At 41.8% G+C, this 19,129-nt stretch overlaps 2 protein-coding genes across 3 annotated transcripts; one reads left to right on the forward strand and one right to left on the reverse strand.

The window, feature by feature from the left end:
* Nucleotides 1–2,726: 2,726 nt before the first annotated feature.
* exoc5 (exocyst complex component 5) lies at nucleotides 2,727–13,450 on the reverse strand. Its single transcript, XM_026151861.1, has 18 exons — nucleotides 13,254–13,450; nucleotides 12,776–12,870; nucleotides 11,378–11,525; nucleotides 11,045–11,239; nucleotides 9,555–9,619; nucleotides 9,321–9,349; nucleotides 8,043–8,152; nucleotides 7,836–7,880; nucleotides 7,601–7,741; nucleotides 7,444–7,526; nucleotides 7,141–7,350; nucleotides 6,904–7,051; nucleotides 6,693–6,801; nucleotides 5,518–5,638; nucleotides 5,346–5,432; nucleotides 5,136–5,244; nucleotides 4,744–4,959; nucleotides 2,727–3,943 (listed from the first exon to the last, which is right to left on the reverse strand). The coding sequence occupies exons 1-18, from the start codon at nucleotides 13,278–13,280 to the stop codon at nucleotides 3,755–3,757; spliced, it is 2,127 nt and encodes a 708-aa protein (XP_026007646.1). The 5' UTR covers nucleotides 13,281–13,450; the 3' UTR covers nucleotides 2,727–3,754.
* Nucleotides 13,449–18,013, forward strand: ap5m1 (adaptor related protein complex 5 subunit mu 1). 2 transcript variants are annotated; one of them, XM_026151862.1, is made up of 9 exons: nucleotides 13,449–13,513; nucleotides 13,626–13,718; nucleotides 13,824–14,475; nucleotides 14,569–14,796; nucleotides 14,872–15,011; nucleotides 15,348–15,433; nucleotides 15,540–15,652; nucleotides 16,034–16,130; nucleotides 16,215–18,013. In XM_026151862.1, the coding sequence occupies exons 2-9, from the start codon at nucleotides 13,651–13,653 to the stop codon at nucleotides 16,295–16,297; spliced, it is 1,467 nt and encodes a 488-aa protein (XP_026007647.1). In that variant the 5' UTR covers nucleotides 13,449–13,513; nucleotides 13,626–13,650; the 3' UTR covers nucleotides 16,298–18,013. The 2 variants fall into 2 exon arrangements, with proteins under 2 accessions (XP_026007647.1, XP_026007648.1); XM_026151863.1 differs by lacking the exon at nucleotides 13,449–13,513 and having other exon boundaries at nucleotides 13,520–13,718; nucleotides 13,824–13,942; nucleotides 14,093–14,475.
* Nucleotides 18,014–19,129: the final 1,116 nt, after the last annotated feature.

Genomic DNA, 19,129 nt, shown 5'->3' on the forward strand with positions numbered 1-19,129 from the left:
GAGTGCACTGTATGGAATTTAAGCATGTATTGTACACTATAATAGCAAGACTGGACCAGTTGCTAGAATTCCTGATAATTACCCATAATGCACAGTAATATTAAATTATATATTATAACGGTAAGTACATCTACATAAAATAATTAAGAGGAAATGTGCTTAATGTTGCTGCAACTCGAGATTCCTCCTTCATATTTAGGAAGTAGTGCAGCTCCTCACACAGAGACATGTTTAGTGGATTGTGTGTGCAGACCCCGGAGCCCTCAGCTAGAGTGCCAGTCTGTTCCTGTGGAGCAGTCAACCAGACAAACCCAGCCAAGAGAGAGCAAGGCACAGGCACCGGGCCAGGAAATAGCACTGGAAGACACTCCACTACGGCAGAGAATTAATAGTGTTTTTAGGAGATGGGGAGGGTGGAGGAAGAAGGGCAAAAAAAAAAAGCAGAACAAACAAACTACTTTGTGACATCTTCAAGAAACTGGTTGTGTATGATTGCAAGAATCAAGGGATTATTAAACCCCATTAGATAATAAAAGTGAGCAAAGGAGGAGAGTTGGCACCGTTCACATCCTGCACAGTGCAGCCCTCAGCTGCCCAAGACTGAAGGTGGCGTGGCACCTGTGCCTTTTTGGCCCTGGCATCGCATGGGCAGGAGGTCAAGGCCAGGGCAACATCTGCATCGCATCAGAGGGCCTGGATGTGTGCCACCAAAGTCTCTCACAGAGGAATTCTGAAGAATAGATTTGAAAAAGACCACAAAAGCCTTTCTTTGAATATCCACCATAGATGTATAAATATGAAGATCCCACTGTTTTAATAGTTTTTACTCCAATTCAGCTCATATGTAAACTAGCTAATCAGGATACAGTGATCCCATCTGTTGTGTGATTTCTAAACATCGCTCATTGTTTGCTTCGAAAATGCTAAGAACGGAGGACATTTAGTCAGACAAGATGTTCTCCGTGAGGCCAAAACACTCATGGATCTAGTCACAATTACTGCCTAATTTTAACAGGGGGGATCCTTAATCCCAGACTGTCTTCCACAGCGAGTCCACCTGAGTCATCTTTTCACTGGTGGGTAAAATAAACCAGAAAAATTGATATGAGCCACAAGCACACTAAAGAGCAAATCATTATGCATCATTAGGTGAAGATTTAGTTTAAACGTGTTTAGCAGGAATTAAGCAAAGCTGTTGTTGACATGGATTGACTGCTGTAATGCTTTATTGTCAGGGCTCCAGGAGGCAGAGAGAGGGACGGCCTAGTTGGGGAAGCAGCAATGCGCCGAAAGCAAGGATTTATGGGATATTGGGAGAACTAGCCGGGTGAGTGGACAAATAAGAAGCTACGGTCGATGATTTGGCAGAGGAGACAAAGGAGGGAGGGAGATGCATAAAGACAGCAAACAAATAGTGTCAGAGAGGATTCAGCTGTAGAATAAAATTAAAAGCATTGGTTAAAAACCAGATGCTTGAAATGTGCACGTAGAGAGGTTCTATTTGAAACTACTGTACTACAGACAGAATATAATTTTCTCACCTTCAAGAGATTTGGATTTGTGTGGATTAAAACCCCTTAGATTACAAAACAACCATTTTCAATGAGAGCCTCTTTCACTGACACCTGGCTAAACAAAGCTTGATCTAATAGCACGGTTTAAAGATTTAATTGCACAATGGAAAGGTCAAAACGATCGATATTGTAGGTATGAGGTATTGGTGATCACAGTCCCGGTATAAATTCAAAGCTAACTGCACACATCTTGGCATGGTTTCCTTGCACGGGAGCAGATATTCTGCTATCTGAATACAAAAGCGGCGGACAGTTTCCTGTTAAAACAGGAAACAGTTTTAACAGAAAGTAAAAATCAAAAGTAGAACGACACGTTCACGGTCAGTTCAACCACAGTCTTTCTGCTGTCCTGACACCAGCGTATGTTTGTATGTGTTGGAGTCTTTATGTTTCTGAATGTGTATGCAAGAGCTGCTCAAACTGACGAGTAAGAGAGGACAGTCTTATCCAGCTCTCCAGTGTTGACAGTTTTACTAATCCCCTCCACCTGCTCAAACACCCACCCCAAAAAATACATCCCTCCCCCTTTTCCATGTGCCTGTGCTGGGAGTCCCTGGGGCCAGGCTGCGCCTCTGCCTTCGTCTCCACACCAGTTATCGTCTCTGGCCTGGCTCCGCTCCCCTAACCCCTTCCCGCGCCACACACATTAATCGGCGCAAAAACAAATAGTTTTCAAATGTTTGGAAAAGACCCACTGTTTGCATCAGGGCCTAACAAAATAATTTTTACAAGCTATCCAGTTGTGATTAGGGCTGAGAGAATTGAATTTATGTGGCATTGATAATATTAATATTAGCCTAATTAATTATGTTGTTTGAACTTGCACAGCACCGTGTGTACCCTCTACACAACACTAACCAGCCGGCGCTGGAACTGAGCTTTCAGCCATCTCTATCTCCCCAGCTCTCCCCCAGTCCATGACTACTGCACACAATTCATCAACTCGTAGATATCTAATCCCCTCTGGCTCTGCTCACTTCCTGAAGTCTAAGAAAGAACTTTACTCTGGTGGCAAGAATTCCTATGAATACTTGATGACTTCTATAGACAGACTGTTTCATCTCACTTTGAAAGTCACATTTGAAGAGAACTCAGCAAACTTTCTATTCACAGCTCCCCAATTTATGAAGGATATTCATAGACGGACAGTAATAAAATGCAACAGATTTTTATTGGGTCACTAATTAAGGTAAACAGCAGTACAATGAGAGCGACTTTGTATAAGAGACAGTTTTGGGCATTAGGTACACGACCCTTCGTCTTTCTCAGTGTAGAAGCTCCCTAATAAGCCCTGTGTGAAGAAGTCCCTTCTTGCTTGTTTCCTTAATCATTAGAGGTCCACACTGTAGTGTCTCCTGACCCAGAAACACTGCAGATCAGACTGACAATGTCTTTGGACTGTGTGCCCCACTGGATGAGCAAGTGTTGATCTGTGCAATTACAGTGACACATACTCAGTGACCCATCACACCAATCATCTAAGCCATAAAGAGACCACCCAAACCTACAGAGAGGTTCTCAGACCTGTTTGCAGCTCGGATCACACTACTCTGAGATGGCCTCTTGACCTGTAATTTGTGGTCAAGGGTCAAAGGTTATAGAGGTGGTCATGTGTCTCTCTTAGCCAGACAGACCTCAGATCTCATGCTTAGTCAGGCTGTCTCTGTCTGGTTTCCTACAGTTCATTACAAGGGGTAGCTGTCTGCAATGCACAGAGTGACTACAGCCTTGACTTTACAGTGTGATTGTTGACAGATTCCCTTTAAAGCAGCTTTCGGGTCCACTTCTGTGCACAGGTGCAGCCACAGAATTTATATTTTTGGCACAATAAAAAAAAAAGTGTTTCTTTTTAGATAACCATAGAAATGAGTAATGTCCATTTACTTAGATTTCAGATATCTTTGCCATAGATTAGTATTTAAAAACAATTGAAATTAAGTCAATAGACATTTAAATTTCTTCAGCTTGGAGAAATAAACAATGGGAAAAAAAAGGTAAAATGCACACATTCAAGGAGCACTGGCCCTTGTCTCCATGACGCACAAAGCAATCCCAGTACAGTCTGTATGCTAGGGCCAGACTGATGCATTCACTGAAGCAGTAATGGGTATCTTCAAGATGCATCATCTCATCAAAGCATAATTTACTGGACGGAGCTCAGGGAGGTGTTGAAACAGTCATTAACTGAAGTGTCTACCGAGTCGAGCTGAACGGTAATCCACTCTGAGCTGGACGAAGGCGTGCAGGAGGTTTCGGTCCAGATTGGTTAGCTGCTCACCCGAACAGACCTGCTTCAGGTTATCAGGGGCAACCACCAGGAGGTTACAAAGGGCATGGAGTGTGTCAAAGAGCTGCAGCACCAGAGGGACCTGAACGACAGTGAAGTACAAGACTGTTTACATACTTTAGGTTTTTATACATTTAGATTAAATAAAAATGTCTAATATTTGCAGACTCTCTGTGAGAATTGCCAGTTTTTCCATATAATATAGTTAATTGTGAATAGATTAATTTAATTTATTTATTTGCTACATAACATGATACACGGGTCAAGTTTTTTAAACCTCTACATCAGTGTTGTCCCCCCCAACCTTAACCCTAGTCCCCATATGTTTTTGTTTGAGGTAAACAAACTGCGAGCAATAGTCTACAAAAATGCCAGATTTAGTAAAAATGACACAAATTACAATAAAATGCATACATGCAAATTTATATTTATAAATGCATATTCTTTTTTTAGTCATCAGAAGGTTAAAAAAATCTAATTTTCTGAGAATTTTTAATGGTTCATCCTTTACGGGGTTAAATAATTAATAATTAAAATGAATTGTCTTGTGGACTTTTAACAGCTGTTCTGACAAAATAAGCAAATGTACACGTTAAACACGGAAAATTTACAATGCTGTTGGTCCATGTATGTTTAGACTGAATGTTTAACAAAGGAAAATAAGCAATCAAATAATCAATGATGGAAATAATTCTTATTTGCCACCCTTCTTGTTTGTACTGAAAGATTAACAAAGGATGCCAGAGCCTTTATTTTGGATTGGCCTGACCAGTTTATTTAATAAAACATCCCAGGTAGAGCCTTTGTAGGAAAAGCCATGTTTGCCCTGTGACCAGTGCATTCTGGACCTATGCTCCACCCCCCACCCCACCCCACACTCACCCTGAAGTCCTTGGCGCATCGTCGGTATTCAGCCACGTCGCAGATGGCCAGCATCCCTCCCATTGAGCTGTAGCTGTATTGCTGTAGATGCTCATGGATGAGCCGGTGGAAACGAATGCCCAACTCCGTCAGCACTGTGTCCACATTTTTCCCATCCATGGACTTCCGCACGTGCTCCACCTGCCGACTGACGTAGGCACATACCTTGGAGCAGGCCTGTCAAGGTGGGGGGTACACGAGGAGAAACATGGAAAACACGTTCAGTCCGACACACTATCTGTATTTAGTCGAAGAAAAACTAGGTGTGGATTTGATTTGCAAGTTTCCTTTGCTAATTTGTTTAGTTTTGAATGTGAGCTCCTTAAAGCGAGCTGAAGATTTTTCTCTCTTACTGTAGTGTACTGGATCATGACATTGTTTTCATCCTCAGGCCTGAAATCTGTCTTCTTCTGCTCTGTTGCCAAGATGTGCTTCATCTGGCCCACCATGCAGTTTAGTGTTCTGTGTGCAGCAGGGAGAAAGATTAAAAACAAAACACCCATAAATGTCTTTTAAAACTACTTGCTATTTCATTACAGACAAAGTATTAGGAACACACAGACCTGTCGATTCCTGTGTCCAGTTTCACTTCCATCTGCTCTATCACCTCTTTTTTCTTGTGCAAACACTCTGCCAACTTTGGAGATGAGCTAAAATCAGATTAGGAAAGATAAATTCAGGAAAATCTTTTTACTAGATGAATAAAAGGTTCATCATCTTTAACCCTTAACTGACCTTATCAGAGGCATGAGCTGGTCATTAAACTGTTTGTCAAACAAATGAAAGATAGAGTTCGCCTGCTGAACCACATCCAGGAAGTACAGGTTGGCATTCTTTGCATCAGGTGAGGGAATTGCTGTAGAAGAGAAAGAGAGAAAGCCAGACGATAGGAAAAAAAAAAGTGGGTGAAAGCATGAATCAACATGATTCACAAAGAGCAGAAAACCACTAGTGCCTGATGTCTACTTCTTGGCATTAGAGAAATATAATGCATGAAGCAGAAATTCTCAGTAATGCTCTATTTCAGTGTCAGACAGTGAGGAGAAAGTAATCAAACCACAGGGACATCAATGATCCATTTCCTTAATGCAGAATGTACCTAACGAATTGAGCACTGGGATGTACCAAATGCATGTTTAGTTCCACTGTAGCTGGCTGAAAATGATAAGCTGCTCCCTTATTATACAGTCCCATAGAAAATGTAAAGAAGTGCCAAAAGCACAGCCTGCATGGCATCAAGGTAACTTGGATTTTTCACTTTTTCATATGGAACAGACATTAATGGGCACATGTAACCAACCGCAGTAAGTGATGTCAGAGCAGGTGTTTTCCTCTAGGTGTCGAATCAAAAACGGAGGATGTGGCCTGCCAGGTAACATACTTGATGGTTTCAACTCATGTGGAGCAAGGAGAATGATGATGGATCTTCCACATGCGGCTAAGAAATTGGGATTTCTTTTGTCTTTGATAAAATGATTTGTGTCTGTCACTATGTGTTAGTTCAGTGATAGACTGGTGCCTTGTCCAGCGTGTACCCTGACTCACCGAATGACAGCTGGGTTAGGCTTCCCGCCAGCACTGAATTCGATGTGTTTCCAGCTTCCTTTGTTAGTGTTTTGTTACAAATAAATGTAAGACAGAAATATTGTATTCATCTGGTTTTCCACACCTAATCTGCTCTGGTTCAACAGTTTGAGAACCACTGGACTAGACCATTATCAAAGTTTCACCAGGATGGCTGCTATTATTTAACAGTCTGCTGGCTGTTTGATTGAAAAGCTTTTCTTACAAGATGGCAAGGAAGACCTGGATCATCCTTGCCAGTAAATTAAAAGTTTTAGTTTTAGGACACAGCTATAGTGAACACTGCAGACAAACATTATGGTTTTAATGAGCTAAGTTGGATTTACCTGAGAGGCCAATCTCTAAGGCGTAATCAATGTGTTCTACACAAAGGTGGTCAACCAGTAGCAGGAAGATTGAGAAGGCATTCTTGGGCAGGTCAGACGGGTCTGAAAGCTGTGTAACATCAAAGAAAAATATGCATTTAAACTTTTTCAAAAAACACAAATGCAGTACAGTTAGCGCACCGCTAGTAAACATAGGACAGAAAAGCCTCACCCTGTGGCATCTCTCAAAGGCATGGCGTGTCTCCTGCAACAAATTGACAACCAGCTCCGGAGAGAGAAAAGTCTCTCCGTGGGTGTCAATGCTAGGGCCCAATGGAAGATTGGTGCGTTGTCTGATCCGTTCCTTCAGATCTTGAATACTGTTACAAAAAACAAAACTTAAATTATGTTTTGTTTTTTTACCAGTTAATCTTTTCTTTGTGTAAAATCAAATGTGTAAAAGTCTGACCTGCCAGCACCCACTGGCCGTTTCTGGTGATTCTTAGAGTCGTAGTATCGCTGCAGAATCATGGCACCTCGAGTGCGAAGGTATTCTCTCTCCATGTCAATGTAACTTTCCAAGTATGAAGAAAAAATGCTCTTAATCAGCTTGGAGAGGAACGTATGCTTGTCTGAGCCCAGGTTGAACTCTGTGAGCTTTGTGGCTAATCCTGTGGTCCTTCAAAAGGGAAATAATCAGAGTCATAAACAAGAACAATGGTTTCCGGGTACCCATGAAGTGAACTGAATTAAAAGTCAGCAAGTTAATTACCTGGTGTAAAGGTCATAGAGATTCTTGAGGTATTGTTCTACATCTGAGTGTCGAGTTTCATCCAGTTTTTCTTTAACATGTGCCTGCAGACACAAAGCCAGTTAAATATAACCAAAGACAGAGTAATACATCAAACTCTTCATTTCAGTAGAAATACCTGTAATTTGTTCTCAAAGATGTTCTGGATGAGTTTGGCCATGACAGTCTCAGGACTACTGAAGACCTCGCCCACCTGCTTATTGACCCTCTGGCAGAGGACTGCCGTGTCCTCAAACACGTCATTCCTCACGTAGGCACCCTTACAAAGACAGATGACATCAGCAACATGTAAATGTCTGCAGATATTACTTGAAGCAATACTACCAAGTGTAAGAGGAACTTTACACACTCACCTCCTGACACTGCTTGATGTAGACGTCCACACAGTGTGCATAGCCCTTTTACGAAAAGACACAAGCATTACATCGCTGTGCAACATTTCAAGGAAGTGCTAAAAATTTTAATCATACATGATTAATATGAACAGAATGGGAATCACAATTATCCAATTAATTTGACCAAAGGTCAAATGTGGACACTGAACCCATTTTCTAGGTTACCTTGAAATGTAATAGAACTGCTGCAACCTCCCGCATACGTCCAATCTCACCCCTGCGCTGAGCTGCAGTGAACTCCTGGATTAACTGCCGCTCCAGGTCATGGTATTTACCTGGTTAGAAAACCAAACAACCACCAATAAATTATTAGATTTTATATTATATTATTACAAAGGATTACTAGGATTTCTGATTTGACTACTCATAAAATGTGGCCTGATATTCATCTAAGTCACAGACACCAATAAACACAAGCTGATTAAATTAATGATACACAAACAGTTGTACTTCATGTGATTTAAAAATCAACACAGTGCAGGCTGGAAAAAGGAATTAAACTCTTAAATTTAGTTATGCATCTTAATGGCAAAAACCTCCATCAGATGAGGATGGTGTGCATCAGCACACATCAGCATGCCCCCATTCGGAAGCCAAAAAAAGTTTACAGGTCACATCCTACAGCATAAACATAAGTCAACTTACATAAGTCCCATTTTCCTCAGTTTTTCCACACTCCACAGTTTCATATAGAGACACCTTTATTGTGAAATGTCATTGTTTCCCCCTAGATTGGGAGACATCCAGGCCCCGAGATAGAAAAGAGTATACCGATGATCTAAGGGTTGAGTGCTAATGTACTTTCCTCTTTGCACAGACTTTTGTGTGTATTTGTGTTTATTATTAAAAAAAAACAAACACCAAAAAAACAACTTCTTTCTCATTAGTCCAGGAAACACTGATCAACAAGTGTTCTGGGATACCTAAATGGACTTCAGTAACCTTGACATATTGCACAAAGTTGTTTTGTGAGGGCAGAGGTTCCATTTGTCCTTCCATCAGCACACTGTCATTTACTGTTTTTCTTAGACTGGAAATAACGTTACAGAAACAAACATTTTTGCAAAGTTTTGATATTTCTGCAGGTGTTTTCTGTAAGCCTTGTTTGGTTTTTTCATTCTTTATGTACACACACTTTTGCTCCTGGTCTGAACTCTGTAGTACATTCACTACTCATGACAGCAGCATCAGGCCTGGACAGATGACCACCCGGGTCTTCAGAAATACTTTTACAGGCTTTTTAATGTTCGGACCCATGAAAGTTGTTGAGACTGAGGGATGGTTAAAACAAACAGTGTTTGTTTAACTTTAATAAGGTTTTCTTCATTGGAGCAGTGACTCAATATTCAATGTTCAATAATGTTTCTTCAAATGAAGAAAACTTGGTCATTCCAAGTAGTTTACAATAGAAACACTAAATGTGGGTGACTGTCAAAAACTTACTTGCAATTTTTGCCTTGACATCTGCAAACCTGGCAGAGAAAAACAGTAAATCAATATCAATGACATTTTAATCTATATACTAGTAAAATAAAAAAGTAGACTATTTTTAGAAATCACATGATGCTGTAAAGATTTAGTGTTGCGATTACACTGAGAGGAACAAAAGTAATACTCTGCGTTCCTCTTGTATGTCACTGCTTTTGTCTAAAGCTGCCTTCAGGATGCCTGACTCACCTGTCGAATGGCAGCTCCTGGGCAATGAGATGCAGCTTCTGAATGATATCAGCAGCTTCCTTAATCTGAGGAACAGAGAAAAAGTGAGAGTGGGTATGTATGTGTGTTTATGAGAGAGAGATATCAGGTGATGGAAAAAGAGTGAGAGCACAGCGGGACCATGTGAAGTGGACATCCAGAGAAAAAGTGGGCAGGCCGCCGGCAGTGTTTCCCCTTGGGGGATCATCATCTTAAAGCAGCCCTCCTCCACCTTCCCGTGTTGAACAGGGAGCTGATAACAGACAGGCTGCGCTCACCTGGGCATCGGCAGCAGCAGCAGTGGAAGTCCTGACTTAGCAGCACATCCAACTCTTTATTGGCATGCCTTTTCTGAATAGGCTGTAATCCCACAGGAGTCTAAATCGCCTTCAATAATCTGTCCGTCCAGGGATATCTGTCTAAAAAAAGGGGGCCCTGTCGAGAGCCGCCCCACACCCCCATACACACCCCCACCCCTCCTGACATACACGCTGGCTGAAAAAAAAAGCCCCAGACCTACGAAAGGCCCGCCGTCCGCAACTCCTCTGTTCCCGCAGATGCCTGCCTCAGCTAACATCATTACTCTGCTCCCGTGAGGAGGATCCAGCCTTTCTGCTCGGCGAAGGTTTTCTAAGTATCTGTCCCCCAGCTAAGATTAGCTAAATCCCATGTAAGTAATGTAGCCGTCTCCCTGCAGTCAGGGTTTAGCAGCACTTGTCTCCACGCTGGCGGCCCAGCCCTCCCTTTCAGAAGGATTAGCAAAGCCATCCCCCTTCAGCTATTCACTTGCAGCTTTCCTCTTTTCCCCCTCATATGGAGGTATGCTCAGGAAAAAGGAATCTGGACAGATATTTCTGCATGCCTTTCCAGAAAACCAGCTCCATCTCCAGCTTTCGTTTCTGGGATTGACCCCCAGACACACTTCTCAGCATCCGCTAATGACATTCCTACTAACAAGAATAAATCTAAAGCATCTCAGTCGCTCTGCTGTCACTACAAAACTGCAAAATCAAACTTTTGGCCACTTGTCTAACATCGAAAAGGCCTCTGTGTAGACTGACACTGGGTAAAAGTGTGCATATCTTTTCCCAGGATGTATGTCACCAGTGCCCTTGCATGCACCACCTTGCTACAAGCTCTCTTCTGCTGTAACGTGACACAAAGCTGAGGGCCATCCAAATTCTCTCTCCCAGACAACCTACTGTAAATGCAATTAGTTTTGACATGAGCATGTTGACATCCATGCTAGTCAATCAGCCAGCTATTGTCAGACAGCAAATGACAGTTTATTAATCCAAATTAGTCGAGGGATCCAACTAAAGGGATAAACTTAACAAATTAATATGGATGGTTTACCTCGTAATCCTGTTCATTCTCACCTCCAGCAGTATCACAGCAGGGGGCCCCCGACAGTGGTCACGCATACACACCTCCACTGATGTGAAGGGAAAGAACATGTGCAGCATACTTACCTTGTCTGGGTTGTTAAATACATCGCTGCGTAGGTCTCCATCCAAGAACTCGTTGAAGTAGGTCATCAGACGCTGAGCTTCTACAGCTCTCTGGCGAGGCGTGTTCACCCCCTCCAGCTGGTCCCCCAGGTGACAAACCTTAGTGGCCACATAGCTGATGTGCTCGTCGAGCTCTTGGAAATGCTGAAAGGCCACCTGATATCATGCAAAACAAAGAGGATGTGAAATAAAAAACACACAGAAAAAAGTTTTTGGAATGACAGATAATATAATCTTTGACAGCTCAAGGGCTTTGCAGTGGGTGTGATTGGCTCCTTTCACCACACAACACACCTGGTTGCTTCTCTGCAAGTCTTGAACTTTGTGGGCAAATTCCTTGGCCTCACGATGACACTGATGCTCAAGCTTCTCCACCTTCCGCTGGATCTTCTCATCCAATTGCTTCAACTCCTCAATGTGGTTCTGAAACTCCTCCAACAGCCTTTAATGGGGGAAAGAATGCATGTAAGTTTCCACTTGGTAGTTCTTCAAAAAAAATAACAGGTAAAAGATGCAGAAAATGCCCTTAGTTTAGAATAGTAATTTGGTACCGCAAGGTTAAATCTGTCCCACTGACCTCACAGTTACAGTTAATAGTTAAAGAATAGTGCCAGATGCTTAATTCCTGGGTCCCCAGGCTTAAGAAGCTCTGAAAACTAGCAGCTTCGTCAGCTGCATTTTAAGTGCCACCAGGACTGCAGAGCAAATGTTCTAAGTCAGCACCACATTTCACAGAGTAGGAAACATCCCAAAATGATGAGTGTATAATCTTCTGACTAATTCCCTCAGCACTGGCTAGAGCTTAAAGACATCTCCCATCCTTTCCCAACAGACACTCATTCCCTGGCTGGTGACTCACAGTATGGTGGCCTCCACAGATATGTTGTCTCTGACTTGTAGCTAAGAGTATCCGAGGAGGTGGCGGCAACAGTTTGTGTAGTGAGAAGATAAGCAGGATGCATCTGTGGCACAGTTAAACTGCTGTGGCATTTTTGCTTACGAGATGCAGGCCTGTCCCCAAATATAAACATCACAACAAATATGGGGAAAAAAGATGCAAAAGACTTTAATATTTATTTCTTGTTTTTCTCCAACCCGAAACTTTAAATGAGTGGAGAGGAGATCCAGGTGAGCTTTGTGAAGGACAGCTTCTTTAGAAAGTCAGTCTGTTGACTGTTATAAAATAATACAATGACATACTGTAATTGAAACACTAAAATCTAAAATATAATGAATTATTTCCAAGTATTTTAACAGGAAGCTTACCCTAAATTATTATTAAAATATGTTTACTGAGAGAGAAGAAAATGGTTTATGTGTATTTAATGGCTACAGAGAGAAAATGGTCTTGATTACAGTCTAATTAATTTAATTAACTGCTCAAAAAATGAGTGGCACTATGGCTAGAAAGACAGTATGCATGGTTAATGCTTTCCATTTGTAAAAGTTGAAATATTAATTCATGAATAAGGCATCCTTTTGAGAACATATTTATTATTATAATAACTAAAAATAATCAATTAAATTTTACTTCCTTTTCAATAAAGATAATGGATGGAAGGAGATCTTATACGCTATATAATCTAAAACTTTGAGCTAAAATGTGGTGCATGTAATTCTTATAAACTACGACCTTATATTAAGGATAAGAGAGATGCTACTGCATATGTAAATGACAAGTATCTATAGTACCTTTTGGGGTCAAACGCCTCGGCTCCTCCTTTGGAGCCTCCCCCAGGAGTCCTCCATGCCAGCCTTTCAATGTACTCATCTGCGTCAAAGGGCTCCTAAAGGGGGGAAAAAGCAATGGGAGAAAAGTCACTTGGCCCAAAATACTACAGTCGTCTACAAAAGGATGGTAAAAGATTACAAGATCGGGTAAATTGTAAAAGGTTACTAAAGTTACCTGTGCTGATTTTATTGCACACAAACAGCCAACAACATTGCTATTTCCTCGAATAAGCGAACTCATACAATTAGACAATACGTGTCCTCTTTTCTCACACTTTAACAACAAGAAACCAACGTTTCTCCTCAATGCTTGAGTTATTATTAATTCTTAATTACGCACTCAATTGATAAATACGGTCGGCACTGTTAGGGTACCGTTAATTGTAGTTAGCCCCTTAGCTAGCCTGAAAGCTAACACAGCTACCCGTTGTCATTTTACCTCGAACAGATGAGCTGTCGTCGCCATGTTAAAGATTCAGCTGGCGGCGCGGTGAAATAAAACCTAGGAGATGGAACTCAAAGCCGACTTCTGCATTGATTTGGTGGTTTCGTACAGTTTTGCCCTTTGTTGACAGCTAGCTGGTTGGCGATCCAGCTTCCTGTATGGGAGAGAAGGGTGGGGACAGCCGCTTGGAAGTGCGCAAGCGCATTTGTCAGCTGATTGGACGTGGTTGTCACATGAAACAACAAAACCAGGAAGTAAGTAGCAAGCATCAGCGATGTTCATACAGCGAGGCAAAAAATGAATTTAACACATGCACAGGGAGATTTAAATATTAGATTTTGACGCTTTTGTTTTTCCCCCATAAAGTCGGGAGTTTGCTGTAGCCGGAGAAATGACTGTACGTGGTTTGTGGATTATTTCTCACGAGAATGGAGGAAATCTGTCAATACGCTTTTCTAGGTTTGTGACTTCTAATTATTGTCACATATATGCTAACATAACATATTTTTTTCGGATTACTTATAGATCGCTGTGTTTTGTCATGTCTTGTGTCTCCTTCATCAGGAGGTTTTCCACCGTGGAGCACCGTGCAAAGAGCCTGGCAGGTTCCTCATATGTAGCAGTCCCAGAGGAGAGTACTTTCCTGCAGCTCCTGCTCACTGAGCTGGGGCTTTCAGACTCAGGTAAGAATTATGTAGCCCTCAGAGATGACTGTCTTTACCGTCCACGGTCACCAGCCCTGGAGCTGCATGTGGATGGACCTGCAAAAGGAATACTTTGGCCTGTGTTGACTGTCTCGCAAGGGCCTCTCATTCTGGCGTGTCTGCCTTTAGTGGATGTCCCTCCTGATCCGCGGCCACCTCTGGCCAGTCTGCTGTCAGTCTCACAGGGTCTCACACTTCTGGCAGGCCTACAGACTTTTCTCCTTGGCTCAGGGAGTAAGCCTGATAGTGAAGGGCTTGGCTCTCGTCTGGCGATGGTGCCCTCAGTCCTCCTGCAGGTTTGTCCACTTGGCACACCCCTTGATGTCCCCCTACCTGGGACACCCACAGCGCCCACTTCTGTTGGAACTCAGAAACAGCCAGCCTGGAAGACAGGACTACACCGAGGTCGAGCTGTGGTTAACGTTGGACTGATAGAAACAGTGCGGTCCATGCAGTATGGTAATCGAAGCAGACAGGACCTCTGGGATGTTTATGGCACCGTGACATGCAAAGTAAGTCCGCAATGTAAAAAAAGTGATTAATGTTATAACTTCTGGAAATGATTTATTTAGGATTATTCTACATTTCTACCCTTCTTTCAACAGTGTGAAGTGGAGGGGGTGCTCCCAAATGTGACAGTGACTCTATCACTGCCACCAAATGGTTCTCCACTGCAGGACATCCTGGTCCATCCCTGTGTCACATCTCTGGATTCGAGTATCCTGACTGCCAGCAGTGTGGATAATTATGATGGCTCAGCTTTCTCCGGGCCATACAAGTTTCCCTTTTCCCCTCCTCTAGAGCCCTTCAGACTATGCAGCTATACTTCTGAGGTATGCATACAAATTCCTTGCAGATATGTTTTCATCTTGTAAATGATTTCTGCTAAAATCTTAATTTCTCACCAGGTTCCTGTTCCACCCATACTTGGTTCATACCAACTAAAGGAAGAGGAGAACCAGCTTCGCGTGTCAGTAACCCTCAAACTTCATGAGAGTATAAAGAACAGTTTTGAGTTCTGTAATGCTCACCTGCCATTCTTTAACAGGTAAACTACACAAAGTTCAAAATCACTATTTCCTCGTGCTTTATGCTTTCTTTACAAGCATAATATGATCCAGTCATAAATATAATTACTGAGAGCCCTTTTAGGAGTTTAGAAATTGTTGAAAAATCAAATGCACATATGTGTGCAGGAAAAAATTTTTAATGGAAAACTCTTTTAAATGTTTTTAAATCTAATTTAGCAGAGTTATAGTATCTTGCTTGTGTGTGAGAGACTATTAAACAAACTGCACTGTAATTCAGCTGTGTTCTGTAACCTCTGTTAAAAAAATCCGATTTAATTGATTGTCTGCATACTGTCTCTGTGTGCACTGTGCAGGGATCAAATGGGTGTTGTAGATATGAAGGTAAGCTCTGGACAGTTGGATGTTTCAAAAGAGAAAAACCTGCTTGTCTGGGTCCTGGGTAAGCGTTATGCTTCAGACTCTCCCTATAAGAGACAAAATCCCTTTCACTGCATCTGCATACTTTAAAAAAAATGGATGACTATTTTATTCTCAATGATATGTAGGGCAAAAGTTCCCAAAGTCTCGTGAGGTTACGATGGAGGGTAAGATCAACTTTTCTGGACCAACACCAGGACCTTCTGACCCACTCTGCACAAAACTTACTGCTTATGTCAAAGTAAGTTATTAAGATAAGAGATAAGATAAGATAACCTTTATTAGTCCCACACGTGGGAAATTTGTTTTGTCACAGCAGGAAGTGGACAGTGCAAAAGTTATGAGGCAAAAATTAGAATACAATAAGAATAAATACAGTACACAACTGTACAGAATAGAATAAAATAAAATACTATATACAGTAGAATAAAATAAAATAAATATACAATAAGATAAAAATAGATAAAAAAAAAAAAAGATAAAAAATTATGTTTCATAATTACCAGTAGCCAAGGATCGTCACCCATACTTACTACTTTATGGTCTTCATGTACTACTCACATTAATGTAAGACGAGATAAAAAGATTTATTACTCCTCATCAGTGGCTTTTTTCTTCACAGTTGCATTTCAAAGTGCCTGACATGACGTTGTCTGGGTGTTATGTTGACCAGCATTCGGTGCAGGTTTATTCTTCTGCCAAGCCACGGATTGTAACATGTAAGCTTACAGTAAAAAAAAAAATTTTTTTATAAATATTTGTCTCTTGGGTGACCCTAACAACTGTGTCTGTCCTGCCCTCAGCCCGAGAACTTCAGTCCAAAGAGTACTACATATGGAATTCAACAGGTACAGCTCCGGTATCTTCTGGACAGATGATGATGTAGGATGGATTCACAAAGAGGGGCTTTGTGGACACTGCACTGTGTATTAAAGAGACTGAAAATACTGTAACGCACACACAGTGATGTACGACCCAGGACCCAGCGTCCCGGGTACAGCTGAAAGTAAAGAATTTTGACCCAGTTAAATTATTATTATGGTACCCTGTTTTACAGGAGAGTTATTATCTATTATCTACTCACATGTGCAAAGGCACTTCACAATATGCAAAAATCAACTGGATTACTGCTTTTAAAGAACTACCTGCACCTGCAGTTCAACTTCTTTTATCCCCCAGTCTGCCGCAGATATATCCCATTGCAGACACAAGGGCCACCCCTTGCTCTGACAGTCGCACTTCAGTGACTCTCCATCAGCCGGATAATTAGCAGCTGGGGCCTTGTCATCAGCTGTTGTAGGCCTGGAGTAGAGGGGCGGCTGGACTGTGAAAGGGAAGCCTGATTCGGCCAGTGTCTTGGCGACAAAACCTTCTCTTTTGAGCTGGCAGGAGTCCACACCCATACCAATCACTGGCCCCCACCTCTTTTGACCTCAGCTTTGCCCTGTCAACTAGTAGCTAGCTGAAACACACAAACTCTCCAGCCTGACTGTGATTGAGCGCTGACCCTCGGGCCCTTTGAGACTTGAAAGCTGTCGGTCTCATTCTGTGAGCAGGACCTGCCTAATTGGTGAAAAAGTCACAAGGATGGTAACTGTTGAGTTGCCTCTCGAGGTTACAGAGGAGGTTTTTTAACTAATTTATGGTGCAGCCTGCTGTAAATGATTTTGATCTTTTATTGATGTAACACAATCATCAGAGTAGCCCTCTATGTATGCTTCGATGCATAGATAAAACGGCTCAAATCGGCGTTTGGTTCCAAATGCTTCCCTCAGTTTATCAGCACATTACCTGAACTATGCATGTAACATTTCTACTACACAAGCTCCACCTCTGTGCATTAAGTTGAATGAATAACTAGCTGATGAAGGGTTAAACCAGAGGAGATTGTGTCCCAACTATTCCACAGCAGCCAGACTCCTCTGAGTGGCCTCATTGTCTGCCATTGGCCTCTTGTGCCCCTTGCTGGTCCAAATGCTACATTCTCACGTGGATTTCCACTCAGAAGGCTGACCATGACCAATCCTCTGTCAATTGGAACCAATTGCTCACACGGCATCCTTCACCTTCTTTTTATGTAGCAGTATGGAGTGGCAGACACCGAGACCTCTCGGCTCTCCCCCTCCACGATGATTTGGCTTTAAGGCCCAGTGTGTGTGGTTAGCGAACTGGAAAAGGAGAAGGGTTTTTTTTTTTTTTTTTTTGAAGAGTTGGGCCACTCTAAATCTCCTCAGTGGTCAGTCTGGCTCCTCAAGTCTGCAGTTAGTGGCCTCTCACTGGCAGACTTTGCTTTGTTGATTGAATAGCTTGCTAAGTAGATGGACTCATTTAATGTGTTGCTCTGCTCCAGTGCCTTCTGTCCATACCTCTGGGCATTCAGCTGAATTGTTCATTTATTTAAAATGTGTTTACTCTTGCATACATGCATACAAGAAACAGATTTACACTTTACTCCTGTAATAATCAAAATAAAGATCATGTGGGCCAAACGCAGCATTTTGGATTGTTACAAATCGTTTAAAACATCATGAAGTTTGGATACTAAAATGTTTTTGCACACCCACAAAAGAATTTGCAATTAAATGCCAAAAAATGCTTCCCACTTCTCTGTGGATGTTTGAGTTACTGTGTGTCCCTCAGCCCAATAATGACACCCAGTGGCAGATTACAATAAAAGTCACATTAGCATGTATTTATGTCTTTAATACATTTAATAAAGTGAATTTCTTCTGTTTAAATAGTTCTACCCAACCACTGCAAGATTATCACTGCTGATTAAATTCCTCCTGCTGTGTAGTGTTCATTTAACACGCTGGGCCTGGGGACCAAGCAATTGAAAGCTTCTGTTGTTCCAGGTGTTTGGTAGGAGTCCAGTTCCTCTCAGCCAGTCTAAGTCTGCTTAGAGTTGGCCTCAGGGAGGCCACTTCATAAATAATGGTAGAATTACTAGCTTCCTGTTTTCAGTCTGAGCGTGCATTTGCTTTTAAATAACAGAATATATCTGCAGACTGAAAGGTTGTTGTTGTTTTTTCTTTTGCACTAACTTTTATCCCAAATGTCTAATAATGGACCAGAAACCTAAAAAGAAAAAAAAAAGTCGATTCAAACCTCTTTTAGCTAAATAGTTCATTTTTGGATGTTTGTTGTCAATATTGCAGGGAGGCTGAAGTCAATGTTCCAGCAGTTTTTCTCACGTCATCGCATTTCTTTCACCAATAGAGGGCGCCATAAACTCAGTCATGAAAGCCAGAACATGTAGTAGCTTCCAAACATCAAAAAGTTTCATCATATTGTTAATAAAAGTTGGTTCCAGAACACGCATGGCAACTTTGTTATCATTTCTGAAAACTGAAATTTGGTATGATAGCTTAAAGATCCCGCTTCTGCTTCTTATCCTGCCTATCTGACCGTTTCATCCTGTGACCTCTGTGCACTTTACTTCAGTTCTCTGCATCAGTTTCTCTTCAGTTGTCCAGTTTTCCATTTTGTTTTGCTGTTTTCAAAAACATCTGCCATCTCCAGTTTGTTGTGTGTGTTTTTTCCTTTAGTCTGTGCTACATCATGAACTCTTTCTTCTTTGACTGTATGATCTAGCTTGCGTTGTAGCTGTTTTTCTGGACAGGTTACACTTCAAAACCAAAGGAAGGGAAAGATATTGGCTCCAGAAGGCAGCCGGGGTTCCCATTTCTTGTGGTCTCATTCCAAAAGATGTCTCTCT

This window comes from Astatotilapia calliptera, chromosome 19, assembly GCF_900246225.1.
Source record: "Astatotilapia calliptera chromosome 19, fAstCal1.2, whole genome shotgun sequence".
NCBI classification, from domain to species: Eukaryota; Metazoa; Chordata; class Actinopteri; order Cichliformes; family Cichlidae; genus Astatotilapia; species Astatotilapia calliptera.

What these genes read in the sequence shown, in the direction of transcription:
- exoc5 (XM_026151861.1), bottom strand. Translation starts at nt 13,280, where the DNA reads ATGGCGACGACAGCTCATCTGTTCGAG. An exon ending in CAGTTCTATTACATTTCAAG is followed by an intron (nt 7,881 to 8,042) that starts GTAACCTAGAAA and finishes TTTTCGTAAAAG; the next exon opens with GGCTATGCACACTGTGTGGA. An exon ending in CTGGACACAGGAATCGACAG is followed by an intron (nt 5,245 to 5,345) that starts GTCTGTGTGTTC and finishes TGCTGCACACAG; the next exon opens with AACACTAAACTGCATGGTGG.
- ap5m1 (XM_026151862.1), top strand. Translation starts at nt 13,651, where the DNA reads ATGACTGTACGTGGTTTGTGGATTATTTCTCACGAGAATGGAGGAAAT. An exon ending in TATGCAGCTATACTTCTGAG is followed by an intron (nt 14,797 to 14,871) that starts GTATGCATACAA and finishes ATTTCTCACCAG; the next exon opens with GTTCCTGTTCCACCCATACT. An exon ending in CAAGCCACGGATTGTAACAT is followed by an intron (nt 16,131 to 16,214) that starts GTAAGCTTACAG and finishes TCCTGCCCTCAG; the next exon opens with CCCGAGAACTTCAGTCCAAA.